Source organism: Merops nubicus, unplaced genomic scaffold, assembly GCF_000691845.1.
Source record: "Merops nubicus isolate BGI_N331 unplaced genomic scaffold, ASM69184v1 scaffold17156, whole genome shotgun sequence".
Classification (NCBI taxonomy): domain Eukaryota; kingdom Metazoa; phylum Chordata; class Aves; order Coraciiformes; family Meropidae; genus Merops; species Merops nubicus.
Window position 1 is genome coordinate 581 of NW_008615837.1, and position 16,284 is coordinate 16,864.

At 50.1% G+C, this 16,284-nt stretch overlaps 1 protein-coding gene across 1 annotated transcript; it reads left to right on the forward strand.

Moving 5' to 3' along the window:
* Positions 1-403: 403 nt before the first annotated feature.
* Positions 404-12,795, forward strand: CTH (cystathionine gamma-lyase; the record flags this gene model as incomplete). The annotated part of the gene is made up of 12 exons (XM_008942667.1): positions 404-485; positions 1,027-1,122; positions 3,714-3,823; positions 4,462-4,593; positions 6,446-6,503; positions 7,541-7,618; positions 8,245-8,397; positions 8,595-8,716; positions 11,199-11,251; positions 12,373-12,516; positions 12,575-12,608; positions 12,775-12,795. Coding segments are annotated over 12 exons (1,083 nt in total), but the record flags the coding sequence as incomplete, so codon positions are not given.
* Between the last annotated feature and the right edge of the window lie 3,489 nt (positions 12,796-16,284).

Genomic DNA, 16,284 nt, shown 5'->3' on the forward strand with positions numbered 1-16,284 from the left:
TTTGATGGGTACAGGTCGTCACTGGCCAGCACCCTACAGCATCTTTCAAGCAGAGCATCGTGGAGGTGGGACACGTTCTCCCTGATGATGTGAGGAGGTGTTGAACTGTGTCGGCCCGAGGCCTTTTCCCCAGCACTGGTGCATACCTAGGAAGGAGTAGGAGAACCTGACTAACACTGGTACTTCCCCCTGGAAACCATTTTTTAGGTTGGGGATGCCCAGCTGGATGTTGTGCACAGCAGCCTGACGTAGGCAGCAAACCAGCCTGCTGTTCATGGAGGAGGTGGATGCCTGACCTCGGTGTGCAGAGCGAGGGCTTTTGAAGGAATCCAGGACTGTCACTCTGCAGAACTTTCTCTGTGCTCTCTCTGACATCAGGTTTCTTCTCTTGCTTTCCCAACAGGGCTATGACTACAGCCGGAGTGGGAACCCTACCCGGAATTGCCTGGAGAAGGCTGTGGCAGCACTAGATGGAGCTAAATACTGTAAGCAATTAACAGGTTCCTCAAGCAAGATGTCAGCAGCGTCTGTGTCCCCTGGCTGTCTGCACTGGGTGTAACCTGAGGAGCAAGGACAGCTTGAGGAGTTGTCAGCAGGAGTGGCAGGGCAGCTTGAGGAGTTGTCAGCAGGAGTGGCAGGGCAGCTTGAGGAGTTGTCAGCAGGAGTGGCAGGGCAGCCAGGCTGTCCCAGCCCCGGGCAGGAGCTGGAGGGGTCACACACTGCTCAGGGGAGCTCAGCTCCCTGTCTGGGCTCTCTGCAGCACTCCTGCTTGCAGACTGGGAGGCCGGGGCTGACCCAAGCCCTGAGCCCACCCTCCAGAGGCAGAGGGGAGCAGGAGCTGGGCAGCAACTGGTGCCAGGCACGTGGCCCGGGTTCCACGTGGCCAGATCCAGGCGTCTGCTTCCAGAGGACCTGTGTGACAAGCACAAGGGTTCCTTTGAGAAGCAAAGCAAGGGAAGCACAGGCAAGTAGGACGAGGTTGTATTGCATTAAAAGACAGCCTGTCCTCACTTTTTTCTCTTTTAGGTTTAGCTTATGCTTCTGGCTTAGCTGCTACTTTGAATATCACTCACCTGTTAAAGGCAGGGGACACCATTATCTGCATGGATGATGTCTATGGAGGTATGTAAAGCACAAACGTGGGTTTGAGCTGCCTGGGGCAAATGGTTAAATGGGGCTACTTGTGATTCTCCTGCACTTCCTGAGTTCCCCACATAGGACCTCACTTCCTTAAAACCTTTCCATGAGAGCACAGAGCACTCCTGTCTGGTGATAGGAACCCAAACACTGAAAAGGGAGGTTTTAAAGACAGAGCAAATGAGTGAAATATGCTTGAAAGAGGGGAAAATAGCAACATCCTGGCCCTGTGCAGATTGCCCTGCAGAGCAGGACCCCTTGCAGCTCAGTGTAGCTGGGCCTTCCAGCTTCTGGTATTTCTGCTGTTCCCTTCCCAGGTTTGACCTGTTAACAACCAGCATTTTGGCTGGGCTGTCTCAGACAACCAGCTCATGTCTCCCCTGAGAGCACAGCTTGGATCTGCTGTGCCCATGTCTTCTGAGAGTTTCACTGGTCCTGCAGCCCACTCCTAGCTTTTAGTCTTGCATAGGTTTTTTTTGTTTTGATCCATTCTTCCAGGAAACTCCCCAGTAACAGCCAGAGTGCATCCACCTCTGCCAAAGCCCTTCAAAAGGTGGATGCCAGCCAAGAGTCCCTGGTCTGCCAGGATGCCCTGTGACAACTGGTGCCCTCAGTGCCCTGTGCCCACGTTTCACCCATAGCAAAGCTTGTTGTCTCCCTCTGTTTGCTTGGTTTGTTTTCAGAGGGAGGTTGGAGAGGCTGGCAACAGGTGGTGGTTTCCCAAGGAAGAGCTGGAAAACACTTCAGAAGGAGCAGTCAGCTTTCCCATCACCCAGAGCCATGGTGTTTGCCAGTCAGTTCTTGATGCTTGTGCATATCAATGTGATGGGGATGCCACCACTGCCCTGGGCAGCCTGGCACAGCCCTGGACATCTCTGACAGGGAACAAATTGTTCCTGAGGGCCAGTCTCACCTTCTCTTTCCTTCAGCCCCTTCCCTAGGATATTAGGTGCTCCTTGTCCCCGGAGTTCCTGCTTGCTTTTCTCCTGGGCTCTGCTCATCTGGCTGTTCCTGCTCCTCTTCTTGCCCACCACAGCCTGGTCCTCCATCAGCTGCTTCCTCTCTGCTGCCCATCCTGGCTCCTTTTTGCCATGGGTGGTTTTTACACTGTGCTTGCACTGTGCAGCCTTTCATGCTTCAACCCTGTAACAGCAGTCGGTGAGTCAGTGGCTGCTGGCACGTGTCCCTGCTCTTTGGTAAGCTTTTGGTGTGGTTTTTGTGAAGAGCAGGGTTTAGAAGCCATGGGGATGTGGTGCTGAGGGATTTGGGTTAGTGGGGACCTGGCAGTGCTGGGGGAACAGTTGGACTCAGTGATTTTATAGGTTAAGTGCAACCCAAACAATCTGGTGACAGTAGAATAAAAGGAAAAACTCTTGGGCAGCTCTGGAAAATTTATTCCCTGGACTGTGTTTAAGAGACACAGAGTTTTGGGAGTTCTTTGGGAGGTGTGAGGAGAAGCTGTAGGTAGTTGACATCTCTGAATTAGCCATTGCTGTAAGTTCTTAAAAAGGCCACTTTCAGCATGACCTCTTTTTGTAGCATGCTGTCAATAAGTACATGAGACTAAGCAACTTCTCTGTGCTTTATATTTGTAGGGACAGCCTATGTGAAACTTCCCAACTTACAGCACAGGAAAGAATCTAACACATGGTAGAAATAAAACTGTTTCCTTAAAAAACTGGTGAAATCCTTGTGATGCTCTGCTCAGGAGGCCTCAGGCCCCACATGTGCTGTGGCTGGCTGCGAGCTGCTGCTCTTGGGGACTTGGAGCTGAGCAACCTTGGCAGGGAGACTTAATGAATTAATTTTTAATCCAGGAAGTGCTGCCATATAGTCAGCGGGTTGCACATCTTGTGATCAGCTGGTTGCTTCTGGTTTCTTCTTTTAATCTTTCCAGGGAAAGGCTTCAAAGACAGAAGGGAAGGAAGTCACCATTTCTGTGTGGTCCTTGCTATGTTTGTTTAGTGGAATGATGAGCACAGCACTGGTGATTCTTCCTGTTTCTTCTGCTCCCAGATTCTCAATCTTATTTAAGTGTAAAAGATGAAAATATGTGATGGAAAGAAGTTACAAAAAAGTGGGGCAGGGGAAAGAGGGTATAAAAAATGGAGCTGCTGCCTTGTGCATGACAAGGGGCTGGAGGAAGAGTTAGAAGCAGGCAAACTAGAATCTTAACTAGCTAAACACTTAACTAGTCTTTAATTCTTACTAAAACTTAGTGTTTAGGTTAGTGTTTAGTTTTAATGTTTAAAAACTAGTCTATTTAATTTTAAAATCAGTCTGTTTAATTTTCTGATCAAAAAACTCCAGAGCTGTTAATTGAAAGCATTTCATAAATCACTCAGATTCCACATTTCCATGATTACTTTTCCACACTGTTTAAAACTCCATCAATCTTTCATCTTTTTAGGAGTAAAACCCTTACTAACGTGTCATTTCTGGTGCACAGCATAAATTTGCACCCTCCTGCTTTGCCATGGATGGCTACAGGAGGCTGGAGATCCACGCAGGGAAGTTCATGGAGTTGTTTTGTGTCTCTCTGCTAGTTTGTGTGGTTGGGTGTTTTGTTTTCTCAGGCACAAACAGATACTTCAGGAACGTCGCCATGAAAATGGGTTTGAATGTAGTTTTTGTTGACTGCTCAAAAGTGAAATGCCTGGAAGCTGCAATTACACCAGAGACCAAGGTAGGGGAGAGGGAAGGTGCTGAGCTTGCTTAATGTTGTTACATTTTCTTCTTGCTCTTAGATCAGGGGGGTGTGTCAAGCAGAGGGGGCTGCAGGGGTGGCCTCTGTGGGGACAGGTTGGGGCACAGCTGCCTCCAGGATGTCCCCACTCCAGGCCACTGGGTGACCTTTGTGGTGCCTCACTGAGAGCATTTTAAGAAGGGCAAAAAACAGAGAGGAGGAGAGGAAAAGTAACAAACAGCAGAGGGAACACCAGGGTGGGGGAAGGAGAAGATGCTGCGGCACTGGAGCAGATAATCCCTCACTTTAGTGGAAGGTCCTTCAGCTGACAAAAGCTTACAGATTTTTGTGCATAAAGACTTCTGGCTAGGTCAGGCCTTCTTCAGATGTGGTGCACTTTGGTTTTCAGAAGCTCTGACGTTCTTCCCCCATATCAGTTGTTTTTGTGAACAACGCTGCCTCTCCCAAGAGCCCTCGACCTTCCTTCAGCAGGGACATGGTGGTATTTCCACTCTGCAAACCTACGTGGGAAGCTGCCACTGAGCCAGTTAACACTGAGAAGCACCTTAAAACTGACAGAGGTCATCCCCTGCACTGTAAATCACCCAACTGATGGTTTGTGTTGTTAATTACTGCAGCTCGTTTGGATCGAAACGCCCACGAACCCCACGCTGAAGGTCATTGACATTCAGGCCTGTGCAGATGTTGTCCACAAGCATAAAGATGTCCTTCTAGCAGTAGACAACACTTTTATGTCTGCATATTTCCAGGTGAGCCCTTGGTTTTTTCACAGCTACCCCATTGGTTCAGTGTATTCACAGATTTTTAAAATGGAAGCACCACCAAGGAAGTTTGATCAAGCTTTGATCTTTGTGAGATTTACTGGTGGCCTGGCAGTGCTGGGGTCATGGCTGGACTGGATGATCTTGAAGGTCTCTGCCAACCCTGTTCTGTTGCTAAATACAACCCATGTCCTGATGCTGTTTACGTGAGTATAGATGGTGTGTGAAGCATTTTCTAGCTAGCCCCAGACCAGTAGGATACCAGCAAACCCAGTATAGCTCAGCAGCATAAACACAGTGAATTGAAACAGTCAGGGCAGCCACTGGGAGAAGAGCTCCTCTGACACTCAGAAATTGAGGGGTTTAGTGCTCGTTGATGCAAATCATAGCAGGCCTGTTAAAAAGCCCTCTCTAACTTCAGCCTTTTTATACTGATTCTTTTGTATGTGCTGTTTAAGATCTGTTCCAAACCACTTGATATTGTAAAAAAGTTAAGGGGAGAAGAAGCTAAAATAAGCAAACTTTGTTAAATCTTTCTTTGAGGCATTCAAGTTACCTTTTACTTCAGTATTTTGGTGAACATGTGGCTTAGAAATCTCTAATTCTGACCTCTAACAACTGGCATAACTTTTATAGTCAGACTACATGAAATGAAGACAATTTCTGGAGTTCTAAAAATGCTTTGGGATCATAAACTTTGGACTTCTGTTCATCTTAACAGTGGCTAGAAATGTCTGTGTGTATTTCCTGGGGGACCAAGCTAATCCCTTGTGGTTTGTGTCTGGAGTAAAATGTTCCTGTGAGTGCCAGAGGCAAGATGTCTTTGGGTTTGTTCAGGGCACTGAGATCTTTGTCAATTAAGAGAGCTTTACAGCAAGTGTTACTGCTTAGCTAAAGCAGCCCTTGGGTTTGTCGTGTAGAATCATAGAATCCTTTAGGTTGGAAGAGACCTTAGTGTGCATAGCAGAGGCTTGGTGATCCCCCTGCAGTGTCTATTACTTTGCAAAGACCTGAGGAAGAAGAAAAGTGAGCATCTGGATGTGTCAGCTGGTTAATTTTTATTGGCCTGTTGTGATGGTTAATTCTAGTAAGCATAGTAGGTCATGTCTTCAACCCCCTCCAGACTCTGCTGACACACTGTGCTCAGAAAATCATCCTTTTAGGGTGATTTGCAGAGTGATATGGGGTGGAAAAGACCCCAGGGTTGAGGGGGGCTCAGGGTGCTGTGCTGGCAATGCCCACTAGCCACATTCCTGACTAGCTGGGCATGTCTGAGCTGGCAGCAGTAGCCAGACTTTCTACATCTGCCTGCTGCATTACCTTTTAACCTGCTGGTAACTCTTCCCTCTTCCTAATGTTCAGATTATGTGCAAAGTCCTTCACTTAGTGACCAATTAAAACAAAATACCTGGTTCATTGCTTCTTGCCTGTCCTTCAGAAGCTTCTGGGAGGGCAGGGGGAGGTGGGGAAGAGCCAGAGCCCCAGCAAACAAAACCCTGCACATGTTGTTGAGGCTTCTGTTTACTGCTGTGGTTAACACCAACGGGTTGTGTGTCCAGTCACTCCTGTCCTGAAGCCATGGGAATTAGACTTCTGCTTTTAAATCACATTTTATTGTGGGTTCATTTTCTTGTGCTTACCTAGAATCCCCAGTCTTGAGTTGGTCACAACTCTGTCTTCATTCTCAGGTTACTGTGTTTAAGGTGTTCAGGTTTGTGGGGTTTTAGGTTCTCCACCTATTGTTCTTATCCATGTTGGATCACAGAATTTCTGGATAGCTTGAAAGGAACCAGAGTGCACCCAAGCTTTAATGAGACCTGTTCTCTTCATTTCATTTCAGCGTCCTTTGTCCCTGGGGGCTGATATCTGTATGTATTCTGCAACCAAGTACATGAATGGTAAGTACCAGCCTCCAGCACAGCTCCTGCTGCCTCTTCAGAAGCCATTCTGGCTATGGGCAGCTCACACAGGCCAGGAACTCTTAGATGGACTGTTAGAGGAGATGGATCATTGAATAGACCACTAGTCTTCATGGCTCCTAAACTATCCCTGGGAGAAGGAGTATTGACCTGGTTCCAGGTAGTAAATCTAGAGGTGTTTGGAGACATCTTGGCTTTGATTTCACTGCAACAAAACAAGTGACTTCAGTAGAAGGTTGCCAGAAGTTACATTAAGGTTCAAGGAGGTTTCACATGGCTGTTTTGGAGCCTGTCCAAAGGCAAATTTGCAGAATCCCAGCAGGGTGGGGCTGGAAGGGACCTCTGGGGATCATCTCACCCAACCCCCTGCTCCAGCAGCTCACCCACAGCAGGGTGCCCAGGATGGTGCCCAGGGGGGTTTGGGATCTCTCCAGAGCAGGAGACTCCACAGCCTCTCTGGGCAGCTGCTCCAGGCTCGGCCACCCTCCCACCTCACTGCTGGCCACACTCTTCCTCATGCCCCCCAGGAGACCACTGGCCTCCTTGGCCATGAGGGCACACTGCTGGCTCATGGTGAGCTTATTCAACATGTTCACCATGTTCTGTCCCCAGCAGCTCAGACCTGGAGCTGATGTGATGTAGCCACACGTAGCTGTGCCATAGCCACATGTCCCTGGTGGGGCTGGCAGCAGGGGGGGGTTTCTGGCCCCCTCTTGCTAAGGCAGCACCTGGCCCTGCTCCGTGGGGCATTCTGATCCCTGTACAACATCCTGCTGCTGGTGGTGGTGGGCTGGGGAGGTGTCTGGGGACATGTGCAGCACAGAGCAGAGCACACTGCTGAGCTGAGACCTGCCTGGTGATGCCCATGCTGCACAGGCAGGGTGGCTGGGGTGATGAGGGAGCCTCGTGGCTAGCAAAAAGGGGACTGTGTTAGCACCAGGCCTGAGGACGTGGGGGTTTGTGGCAGAACCCTGGAGTTGGCTGAGCCTGATCTTGTCTTCCCCTTGTGTTTTTAGGGCATAGTGATGTTGTGATGGGGCTGGTTTCAGTGAACTGTGATGACCTCTACGAAAGGCTCAAATTCTTACAAAACTGTAAGTAGTCAACATAGGAAATAGCTTGAAATGAATCCTAGGCAAATACTCAGCTCCTCCTGGGAAGCACGTTGCATGTGCCCAAGTAGAAAATCCATCTAGAGCTGCAACTTGGGCATTGAAATGTGGAGAGCAAGCTGTGACTTGGGTGTGAGAACCTGGATTCTCTCCCCTGCCCTCCAGTGGGACGTGGGGTGCCCTTAGGCCAACGTGACAGCTTCTGGTGGCTTCTCCCTCTTGAGTTATCACCCCTGGTCTCTGCTTCCCACCTACTTCTAGAAAACTGAGCAGTGTGGCTGCAGAACTTTCTTACCCAGGTTGATTCTGACAATTTTTAGTGCCTCTTAATTATAATGAATCGATTTCTGGACAGCTTTGTGTCTGCCCTCTGTGTACAACAGGAAGAGTAAAGGTATTTTATGTGTAATAAATTTAATCCTTCAGTCTTCTTGTTCATTCAACTCATTAACGGGCTTCCATGTGTGTGAGATGATGGGTTCCATGAAGTGTCCTTCCACTCATCTCCTTCTGACTTCAGACAGTTTGGAAACGAGGGCTTTTATTTAGTTGTACTAAAAACACCCAACATTTTGGTTTTGAGGGGGATTTTGTTTCCATTTCTGTAGCTCTCGGGGCTGTTCCCTCTCCCTTCGACTGTTACCTGTGCAACCGGGGTCTGAAGACGTTACAGATCCGGATGAAGCAACACTTCCACAATGCTCTGGCTGTTGCTAGGTTCCTGGAGGCACATTCCAGAGTGGAGAAGGTCATCTTCCCAGGTAGGGTGGCAGCACTGCAGGGCAGGTGACATCCTAGAGCTCTGGCTGGGAGTCCTGCAACCCTACGTGTTCTCCGTGCACCCTTCGCGCTCGGTGGCTCTGGGTGAGGCGTCCACCCTGGCTGGGAGTGCATAGCTGAGCTGTTTTTCCCTTTGAAGTGGTGGTGATTAAATTAATGCAGCTTCTGCCCGTTTCAGGCTTGCCTTCCCACCCCCAGCATGAGCTGGTCAAGAGGCAGTGTACTGGTTGTCCTGGCATGGTCACCTTTTACATCAAAGGGAGCCTCAAACATGCTGCTGCCTTTCTCAAGAATTTAAAGGTAAATGATAGTAAATAATTTACTATGTTGGAGGGACTGCCCCACTCTGGGGAGCATCCCCTGCAGTGCTGGGGCAGCTCTGGAGTCCTCAGCACAGCAGAGCCAGGGACCTGCTGGAGCGGGGCCAGAGGAGCCCCAGCAATGCCCCGAGGGGGGAACCCCTCTGCTGGGAGCCCAGCAGGAGAGAGTTGGGCTGGGGCAGCCCCAGAGGAGAAGGCTCCAGCTGGGGAGACCCCCTGGGGGCTGCCAGGACTGCTGGGGGCCTGGCAGAAAGATGGGGGGGACTTTTATAAGGGCTTGTTAGGATAGGACAAGGGGTGATGGTTTGATATGAAAACAGGGAAATTTAGGCTGGATAGAAGGAAATTTTTGGAGCTGAGGGTGGTGAGCCCCTGGCCCAGGCTGCCCAGAGAGGTGGTCACTGCCCCATCCCTGGCACCATCCCAGGGGAGGTTGGATGAAGCTCTGAGCACCCTGCTCTAGCTGCAGATGTCCCTGTCCCTGCAGGGGGTTGGACCAGATGACCTTGAAAGGTCCCTTCCCACCCAAACCATTCCAAGATTCTGTGACTTGGGCCTGTCTTTCTGAGGGTGATAATGGCAGGAAGTGTTTTTTCATGGGGTGGGGAGAGTCTTTCCATGTACTTGCAGAGCACCTGCAGTCTTTTGGGTGTACCCATCTCTAAATTAGAGATTATTTGTAAATGGGAGGCTAATGAGAGGGAAGAAGAGGATGCCTCAGCTCATTTGAAGCTTGTTTATGCAGTGGAGTGCAGTGAGCCCAGCACTGCTCCTCCTGCAGGGCCTGGTGCAAACACACCTCCAGGACTCACCAGCAGAGCCCTGGCTGGTGTAATACTGCTCCAGGATTTCAGGTACCCATCAGGAGGGAACCCCTTATGAGATGACATCAATCAGGAAGGAAGGAGGGAGTCCCTCAGTTCAGAGAGTGGTTATTTGTTTATTTTACCTAAACCACAGGCTTTTGACCTCACAGTGTGTTCATTCCACCTGTCCTCTTTAATGTGTTTGCCAGTCTTGATCTCTGTTTAATTTGTATGCTGCTCTTTTTGCTTTTTTCTTCTTGGAAAAACAAAGAGTTAATATTTGACAAAGGTAAATTATAACTTCCTTCTCCTCCCTGTCGTTCTTATGTGCCAGCTAATGTCATCAACTGAAAATGAATTCACTAAAAATATGGTTTTCCCACAAAATACCCCTTTACATGAGAGAAAGCATTTAATCCTGGCACAGGAGGTCTAACAGCTTTGACAGAAAGCACCAGAGAGTATTTTTGGGGAAGAGTAGTCCCTTAGGAGTACATTCACTTCAGCCCTTTGACCTGGCTAACCATTGTTTTGGTACCAAAGTCGAGTCAGGTCCTTAAACCAGGGTGAGAAGAGGATTCTTTGGCTGACAGGTTTAGCTGTATTTGTTTTTAAGAGGAGGAGGAGTCGAGAGGAGCAGCCAGGGCTGCAGGGAAATGTTGAGGGCAGTGGATGTGTTCACAAGGCACACTGTGAATCCGTGTTGGATTCTGTGCAGCTGGCCCTCCAAAGCCACTTAGTCACCCAGGAATACATCTGGGTGGCTAATAATTCAACAGATAATTCAAAGATCAGTGCTAAAAATGCCTTTAACTGACAGCAGCCATTTCACTGACACCAGTCCTGCTAGGCACTGAGAAATTTAGGCTGGTTTTCTAAATACTGAACTCTCCAAATGAAAGCTTGGGCCTGCCCAGGCAGAACTCATGGATTGGGTGCTTTCTTCCCTCCTCTTCCTCCCCTTGGCCCATGCCCTGTGTTGTAGGCACCACTCTGAGTTGTGTTTGCTCAGCATGGGCATGTTTTAATTCCAGTTCTGTGTCAGTGTCTCTTCAAACAAGTCTGGTGAGTGTTAATAGCTCTTGCCTGCTAAACGTGCACTCTGTTCCCTAAGGACAGCTAATACCTTTCACAATATAAAAGTTATTTTAGAACAAATTTCTAAAAAACATAGGAAAAAAAATAAAATCCATAGAAAAAGAAACCTAAACTTTTTTTTTTTTCCCTGAACTGTCTCTTTCTAAACATTCATAGAATCATTAAAGTTGGAAAAGACCTCTAAGGTCATCAAGTCCAACCATCAACCCAACACCCCCATGACCACTAAACCATGTCCCCAAGTGCCACATCCACACATTTTTTGATCCCCTCCAGCGCTGGGGTCTCCAGCACCTCCCTGGGCAGCCTGGGCCAAGGCCTCACCACTCTGCCAGGAGAGCAATTCTGCCTCAAATCCAATCGAAACCTCCCCTGGGGCAACTTCAGCCCCTTTCCTCTCATCCTATTGCTGGTTCCTTGGGAGAAGAGACCAACCCCCACCTCACTCCAGCCTCCTGTCAGGGAGCTGTAGAGAGACAATCCATAACCTGACTTCTGTTCATTCTAAGCATTCATAACCTGGCTTCTTAGGTTAACTTCTGTTTATTCTCCCCGTAGGTTTTTGCTCTGGCCGAGAGCCTGGGTGGATATGAAAGCCTAGCAGAGCTTCCGTAAGTCATCCTTCATCCCAGGAGTCTAAAAAAGCTGCAGAGTAACAACCAAGTCTCTGATCTGGTTTTTTATGGGAGGTGTAGAATGTTTCTGATACAGAAAGCTGAGCTGTTCTGCCTGTCGCTGAGATTTGGGGACGTCCCGTCGTGCAGCAGCCGCCCCAGAAAGGAGTGAATAAGGGAGTGGGGTGCTGGGAGCACTTCCACACCTCCCTGCTTGAACTGGGAGACTGGGCTGCAGTTTGTAGCTGTGATGACAGACCCCAGAAATCAGCCTGTGCTTGAGGAGGGGGTGTTGAGGCAGTGTGGTCACCCCACCGAGGCAGGAGCTCTGCCATTCTTCCTGCTCCACCCCACCCATCTGCTCGTCAGGGAGACTTGCTGGGGATTTTAGGCCTGCTTAAGTTGCCCCTCTCTAGCTTAAAAGGCTAAAAATAGGATTGTTTGACTTCCATCTCATTTGCTTTTCAAAAAGGTAACGTGGGAAGTTGTGACTAAACTTTCACACTAAATCATTTGGGTCCCTCGTTTTAGAAGAGCTGGAAATCTGAAAACCCTCATGGGGTTGTGACTCTGAATTGGTGGGTGGCAGTGACAGAACATGTGGGAAAGGAGCTTCTTGCCTGTGTCCTCCATAGCCAGGGAGAATAAACTGTTTGCTGTAAGTAGGTGCAGCTTGACAAGTGATCTGAGAAACCAAAAGTTTCAAAGGTTTAACTAAAAATAGCAGGAGATTTTTGTCCTGGGAACAGCAGGCTGTCGCTGTTGCTCTGCCTAAAGCAGAGCTTTTAGATACTCTTCCTTAGAAGAAATTCAAAAACAGCTGGATGGAGAGGCTGAGGGTTTTCCCCTTTGTAGGTGGCACCTCTTCATCCTTTGCAGCTCAGCAGTACTGAAAGACTGGGAGAGGCAAGGCACTGACCTGTCTGCAGTTGGTGTTGTGGACAGTAACTGGTGACACCATCTCCTTCCACCTGCAGGTTGACCAGCAGGTGGTACACAAAACGTTGTTACCCTTCATGGAATTTCAGGGCATGCTGGCAGGAAACCAATTAGCTTGATCTTTACTGATAAAAGTAAAGATTTCTTAGGAAAAAAAGGCTATTTTTCTTTTCCTCTAGGGCTGTCATGACTCACTCTTCAGTGCCTAAAGAAGACAGAGAAATTCTTGGAATCAGTGACACACTGATTCGCCTGTCAGTGGGTTTGGAAGATGAAGAAGATTTACTGGAAGACCTAGACCAGGCCCTGGAAGCTGCAGTAAGGGGGGTTGTTACCTACAAAGCCATGCACCTTACAGAGAGGAGGGATTTTGTCCCTCCATTTTTCTCTCTCTTGTTTGTGTGTTTGTTTGTTGGTAGGGAATATTAGCAACAATAACTGGGTGTATCTATATGGCAGCACAAAGCATGGAGATAACCTAAAGCTAAAATCTGCCTTCTCTGTGAAAAGAGGCCAGAGAAGGTGGGTGGCTGCTCTTGGTGTGTAGCTGAACCCTCTCTCGTGTTTCCTTCTCCCTGCAGTTCACAGCCCACAAGGCTTGAGGCTTCAAACTGCAGCCTGGAACGTGGGGATGGCTGAGGCCTGCGTGCTCTGAGAACTTCCCTCTGTTGGACCCAGCCCTGGGAGGCTCCACTCTGTGCTGCTGCCCTGCAGCCTGCTCCGTGGCCCTCAGCCCAGGCTCTCCTGGGCACAGCTCCACCCTGGGCTGCAGGAGTGCCAGAGTGAGTAAGCTGTGAGTGAGAGCAGCCCTGATGCCCTCTCTGGAGCAGGATCCTGCTCCCTTCAGCTGGGAAAGCCATGCTGCTGCCTCTGCCTTAGGTCAAAAGGGCTGGTTGCTGTTACTGCTCATCAGGGGAAACAGTTAATTCTCATCACTTCTAATCTGACAGTCTGACTTTAAAACTGCTGATTTATCATAGATTTTTCTTTTAATTAGGTCAACCATGTGGTTAAGTGTTTCTTGTCCTGCTGCTATTTTATGGAGTATTGAAAATGAAGTGAAATCTAATGCCTGGTAAACAACAGGCACTTTGCAGAGAGGATTCTTTCAATGAAAACAAAAAATCATATAATGTTAAATGTGGTAATGATTTGATTGATAGTTGGAGTAGGAATAATTCTAATTAAAATAAGCTTTGAATTCCCATGATGTGTTGCTTGTTTTGACATTTCCATATTCTGCTTCCTTTGAAAATTGGGATGAAGTAACCCAGAATTGGTTTAAATTTTCCTGAGTGATGTCATTGACCTTTCTACTTTTGTCAAGGAAAAAAAAAAAAAAAAACCAACCAGATATAAATTCTAACATGTAACAACTTCTCCTGCAGTATTCAGGCACCTCAGGGAGCTGCTTGCTTGGAGTAGGTGGTGGGTGGCTGCCTGGAGCACCCTGCAAGGTGTCAGCTCTGGGCAGAGCTCAGCCCTCTTGCCTTCTTCCCTGCAGGATCCCAGCTGAGGAACCACAGATGAGGCACAGCCACACCAGGTAGTTGTCACAAGACTGACCAAACAGATTTTCTGGGTAAAAACGTTCAGTTTTCCCAAACTAAATGAAAATTAGACTTTCTGGGGTGTATTTTTTCATAGAATCAGAATTGTTCTGGTTGGAAGAGGCCTATAAGATCATCAAGTCCAACCACCCCCCAGCACTGCCAGGTCCCCACTGCCCCGTGTCCCTCACCCCACATCTCCACGGCTTGGAAACCCCTCCAGGGGTGGGGACTCCACCACTGCCCTGGGCATTTTGGCCTAGGCATGAGCAGAAGCAGCAGGTCCCTGCTCCCCATCAAACCTCTACCCTGCTGGCAGCAGGAGGTGGATTCTGCTGGCAAAAGCTGAATCCTGAATCCCTGAGGTCACTTTGGGTTGGCCACGGGTGCTGCCCCTGCCCTGGTGGCTGTGTGGCTGTGTCCACCTTGCCCCTCTGCCCTGGCTCAGCTCTTTGCTCCTTCCTGGGCTTGGCTGCAAGAGTTAGTGCTGAAATCAAAGGCCATCTGGGCAACTCCTGCTGAGACACATGGGACTGGGATGTCACTTGAAGCTGCACACAGGAGTGACCCCCAGCTGGCTCTTTCCTGACTTTTCCACCACCCCCATGGAGAGGAGGTTCTGCTCCTCCCCTACCAATTCCCTGCCTTGCAGCAGAGGTGCATGTGGCCATGAAACTCCCTCCACGGCCTGGGAAGGTGTTTGGGGAAGGGAATGTGTGGGTGTCTCCATCACAAACCACCCATGGAGGAATAACCCCCTGCACCAGGACAGGTGAGGGGTTGGCCTGCTGGAAAGCAGCTCTGTGGAGAAGGACCTGGAAGTCCTGGTGGGCAACAGATTGACCATGAGCCAGCAGTGTGCCCTTGTGGCCAAGGAGGCCAATGGTCTCCTGGGGTGCAGGAAGAAGAGTGGCCAGCAGGTCCAGGGAGGTTCTCCTCTCCCTCTCCTCTGCCCCAACGAGGTCACCTCAGGAGGTTTTGGTCCAGGGCTGGGCTCCCTAGGTCCAGTATTCAGCATCTCTGTGCCAGGCCAGGCTGAGAGCCCTGGGGCTGCTGAGCTGGAGAGGAGAAGCCTCAGAGGGGATCTGAGCAGTGCTGAGCAAGAGCTAAAGGGCCCCTGGGGGGGCAAGAGGCTGGGGCCAGACTCTGCTCAGTGGTGCCCAGCTCCTGTTGCTGCGTGGCTCGTGCCGGAGCCATTGAGCCACGTGGGCCTTGGAGGGGGGTGACGTCCCCACGGGTGGTTGGGGACCTCGTTCCCTGTCCCAGGGCAGAGGTCATGCCTGGCTCCTGGCCCTGGTGTCTCAGCAAATCCCTTCTCCCCACCCCCCCTTCCCCAAACTGGGGCTGGTTTTGGCATTCTCGGGCCATGGCCGCAGCAGGAACTTTTTGATGAAGGGTTTTTCTTTTCCAGCCGTAGCGCAGCCAAGAGCTGCACCACATTACTCAGAGGACTTCTCAGAAACATCCAGCTTTTACTTACAGGAAAGCTGTTCTCTGTGAAAGCTGCTGTTTGTCACAACTACAGCAACTTCCACCTACAGAAAACACCACCCGGCCCCACGGAGGCACTCGCCCCTTGGGCACACGGGCAGACTGGCCCTTGCTGGTCATCAGCTCAAACATGAAGGTCCACCACCTCCTCCTGCTGCTGTGGTTGGGTGGCAGAGCACGGGCTGGGAGCTGGCAGCAGGGTATCTGGTGCCTTTTTGGGTTTAGCAGACCCAAAGGCAGCAGCTCCAGTGAAGCAGATGGGTACAGTACCACTGCAGGCATCTCCGACACACCAGAAGGAGCCTGGAGCCTGCCAAGTGCTTCATCATATTTATCTGCTATCATTGCAGTAGCCAGCTTCCAAAAGCAATTTATGTTCCTCCCTTTTATCATCTTCCATTAGGGAAATATTGACCTGCAGAGCCGGGTGTTGGAGGTGCCAGAGGTGCCCTGGCCAGCCCAGCTCTGAGCCCCCAGAGCTCCCCCAGCTCAGCTCTGGCAGAGGTGGGGCTGCAGCAGCCTCTGCAGACACCCAGGGTGTCCTGGGCAGGTGCTGGGGTTGGAGATGTGTCCCTATCCCACTGGCTGAGTCCCTGGGATCAAGGGATCATACGATCAAAGGATCATTTTGGTTGGAAAAGACTTTTACAATTATTGAGTCCAACTGTTCCCCAGCACTGCCAGGTCCCCACTGCCCCGTGTCCCTCACCCCACATCTCCACAGCTTGGAAACCCCTCCAGGGGTGGGGACTCCACCACTGCCCTGGGCAGCCTGGCACAGCCCTGGGCAACCCTCCAGGGCAAGAATTTGATCCCAGTGCTCAACCTCAACCTCCCCTGGGGCAACTTGAGGCCCTTTCCTCTTGTCCTGTCCCTTGTTCTTTGGGAGCAGAGCCCGACCCCCCCCTGGCTCCAGGCTCCTGTCAGGAGCTGTGCAGAGCCAGAAGGTCTCCCCTGAGCCTCCTTTGCTCCAGGCTCAGCACCCCCAGCTCCCTCAGCTGCTCCTCCCCACACTTGGGCTCTAGACCCTTCCCCCACAGATCCCTATGC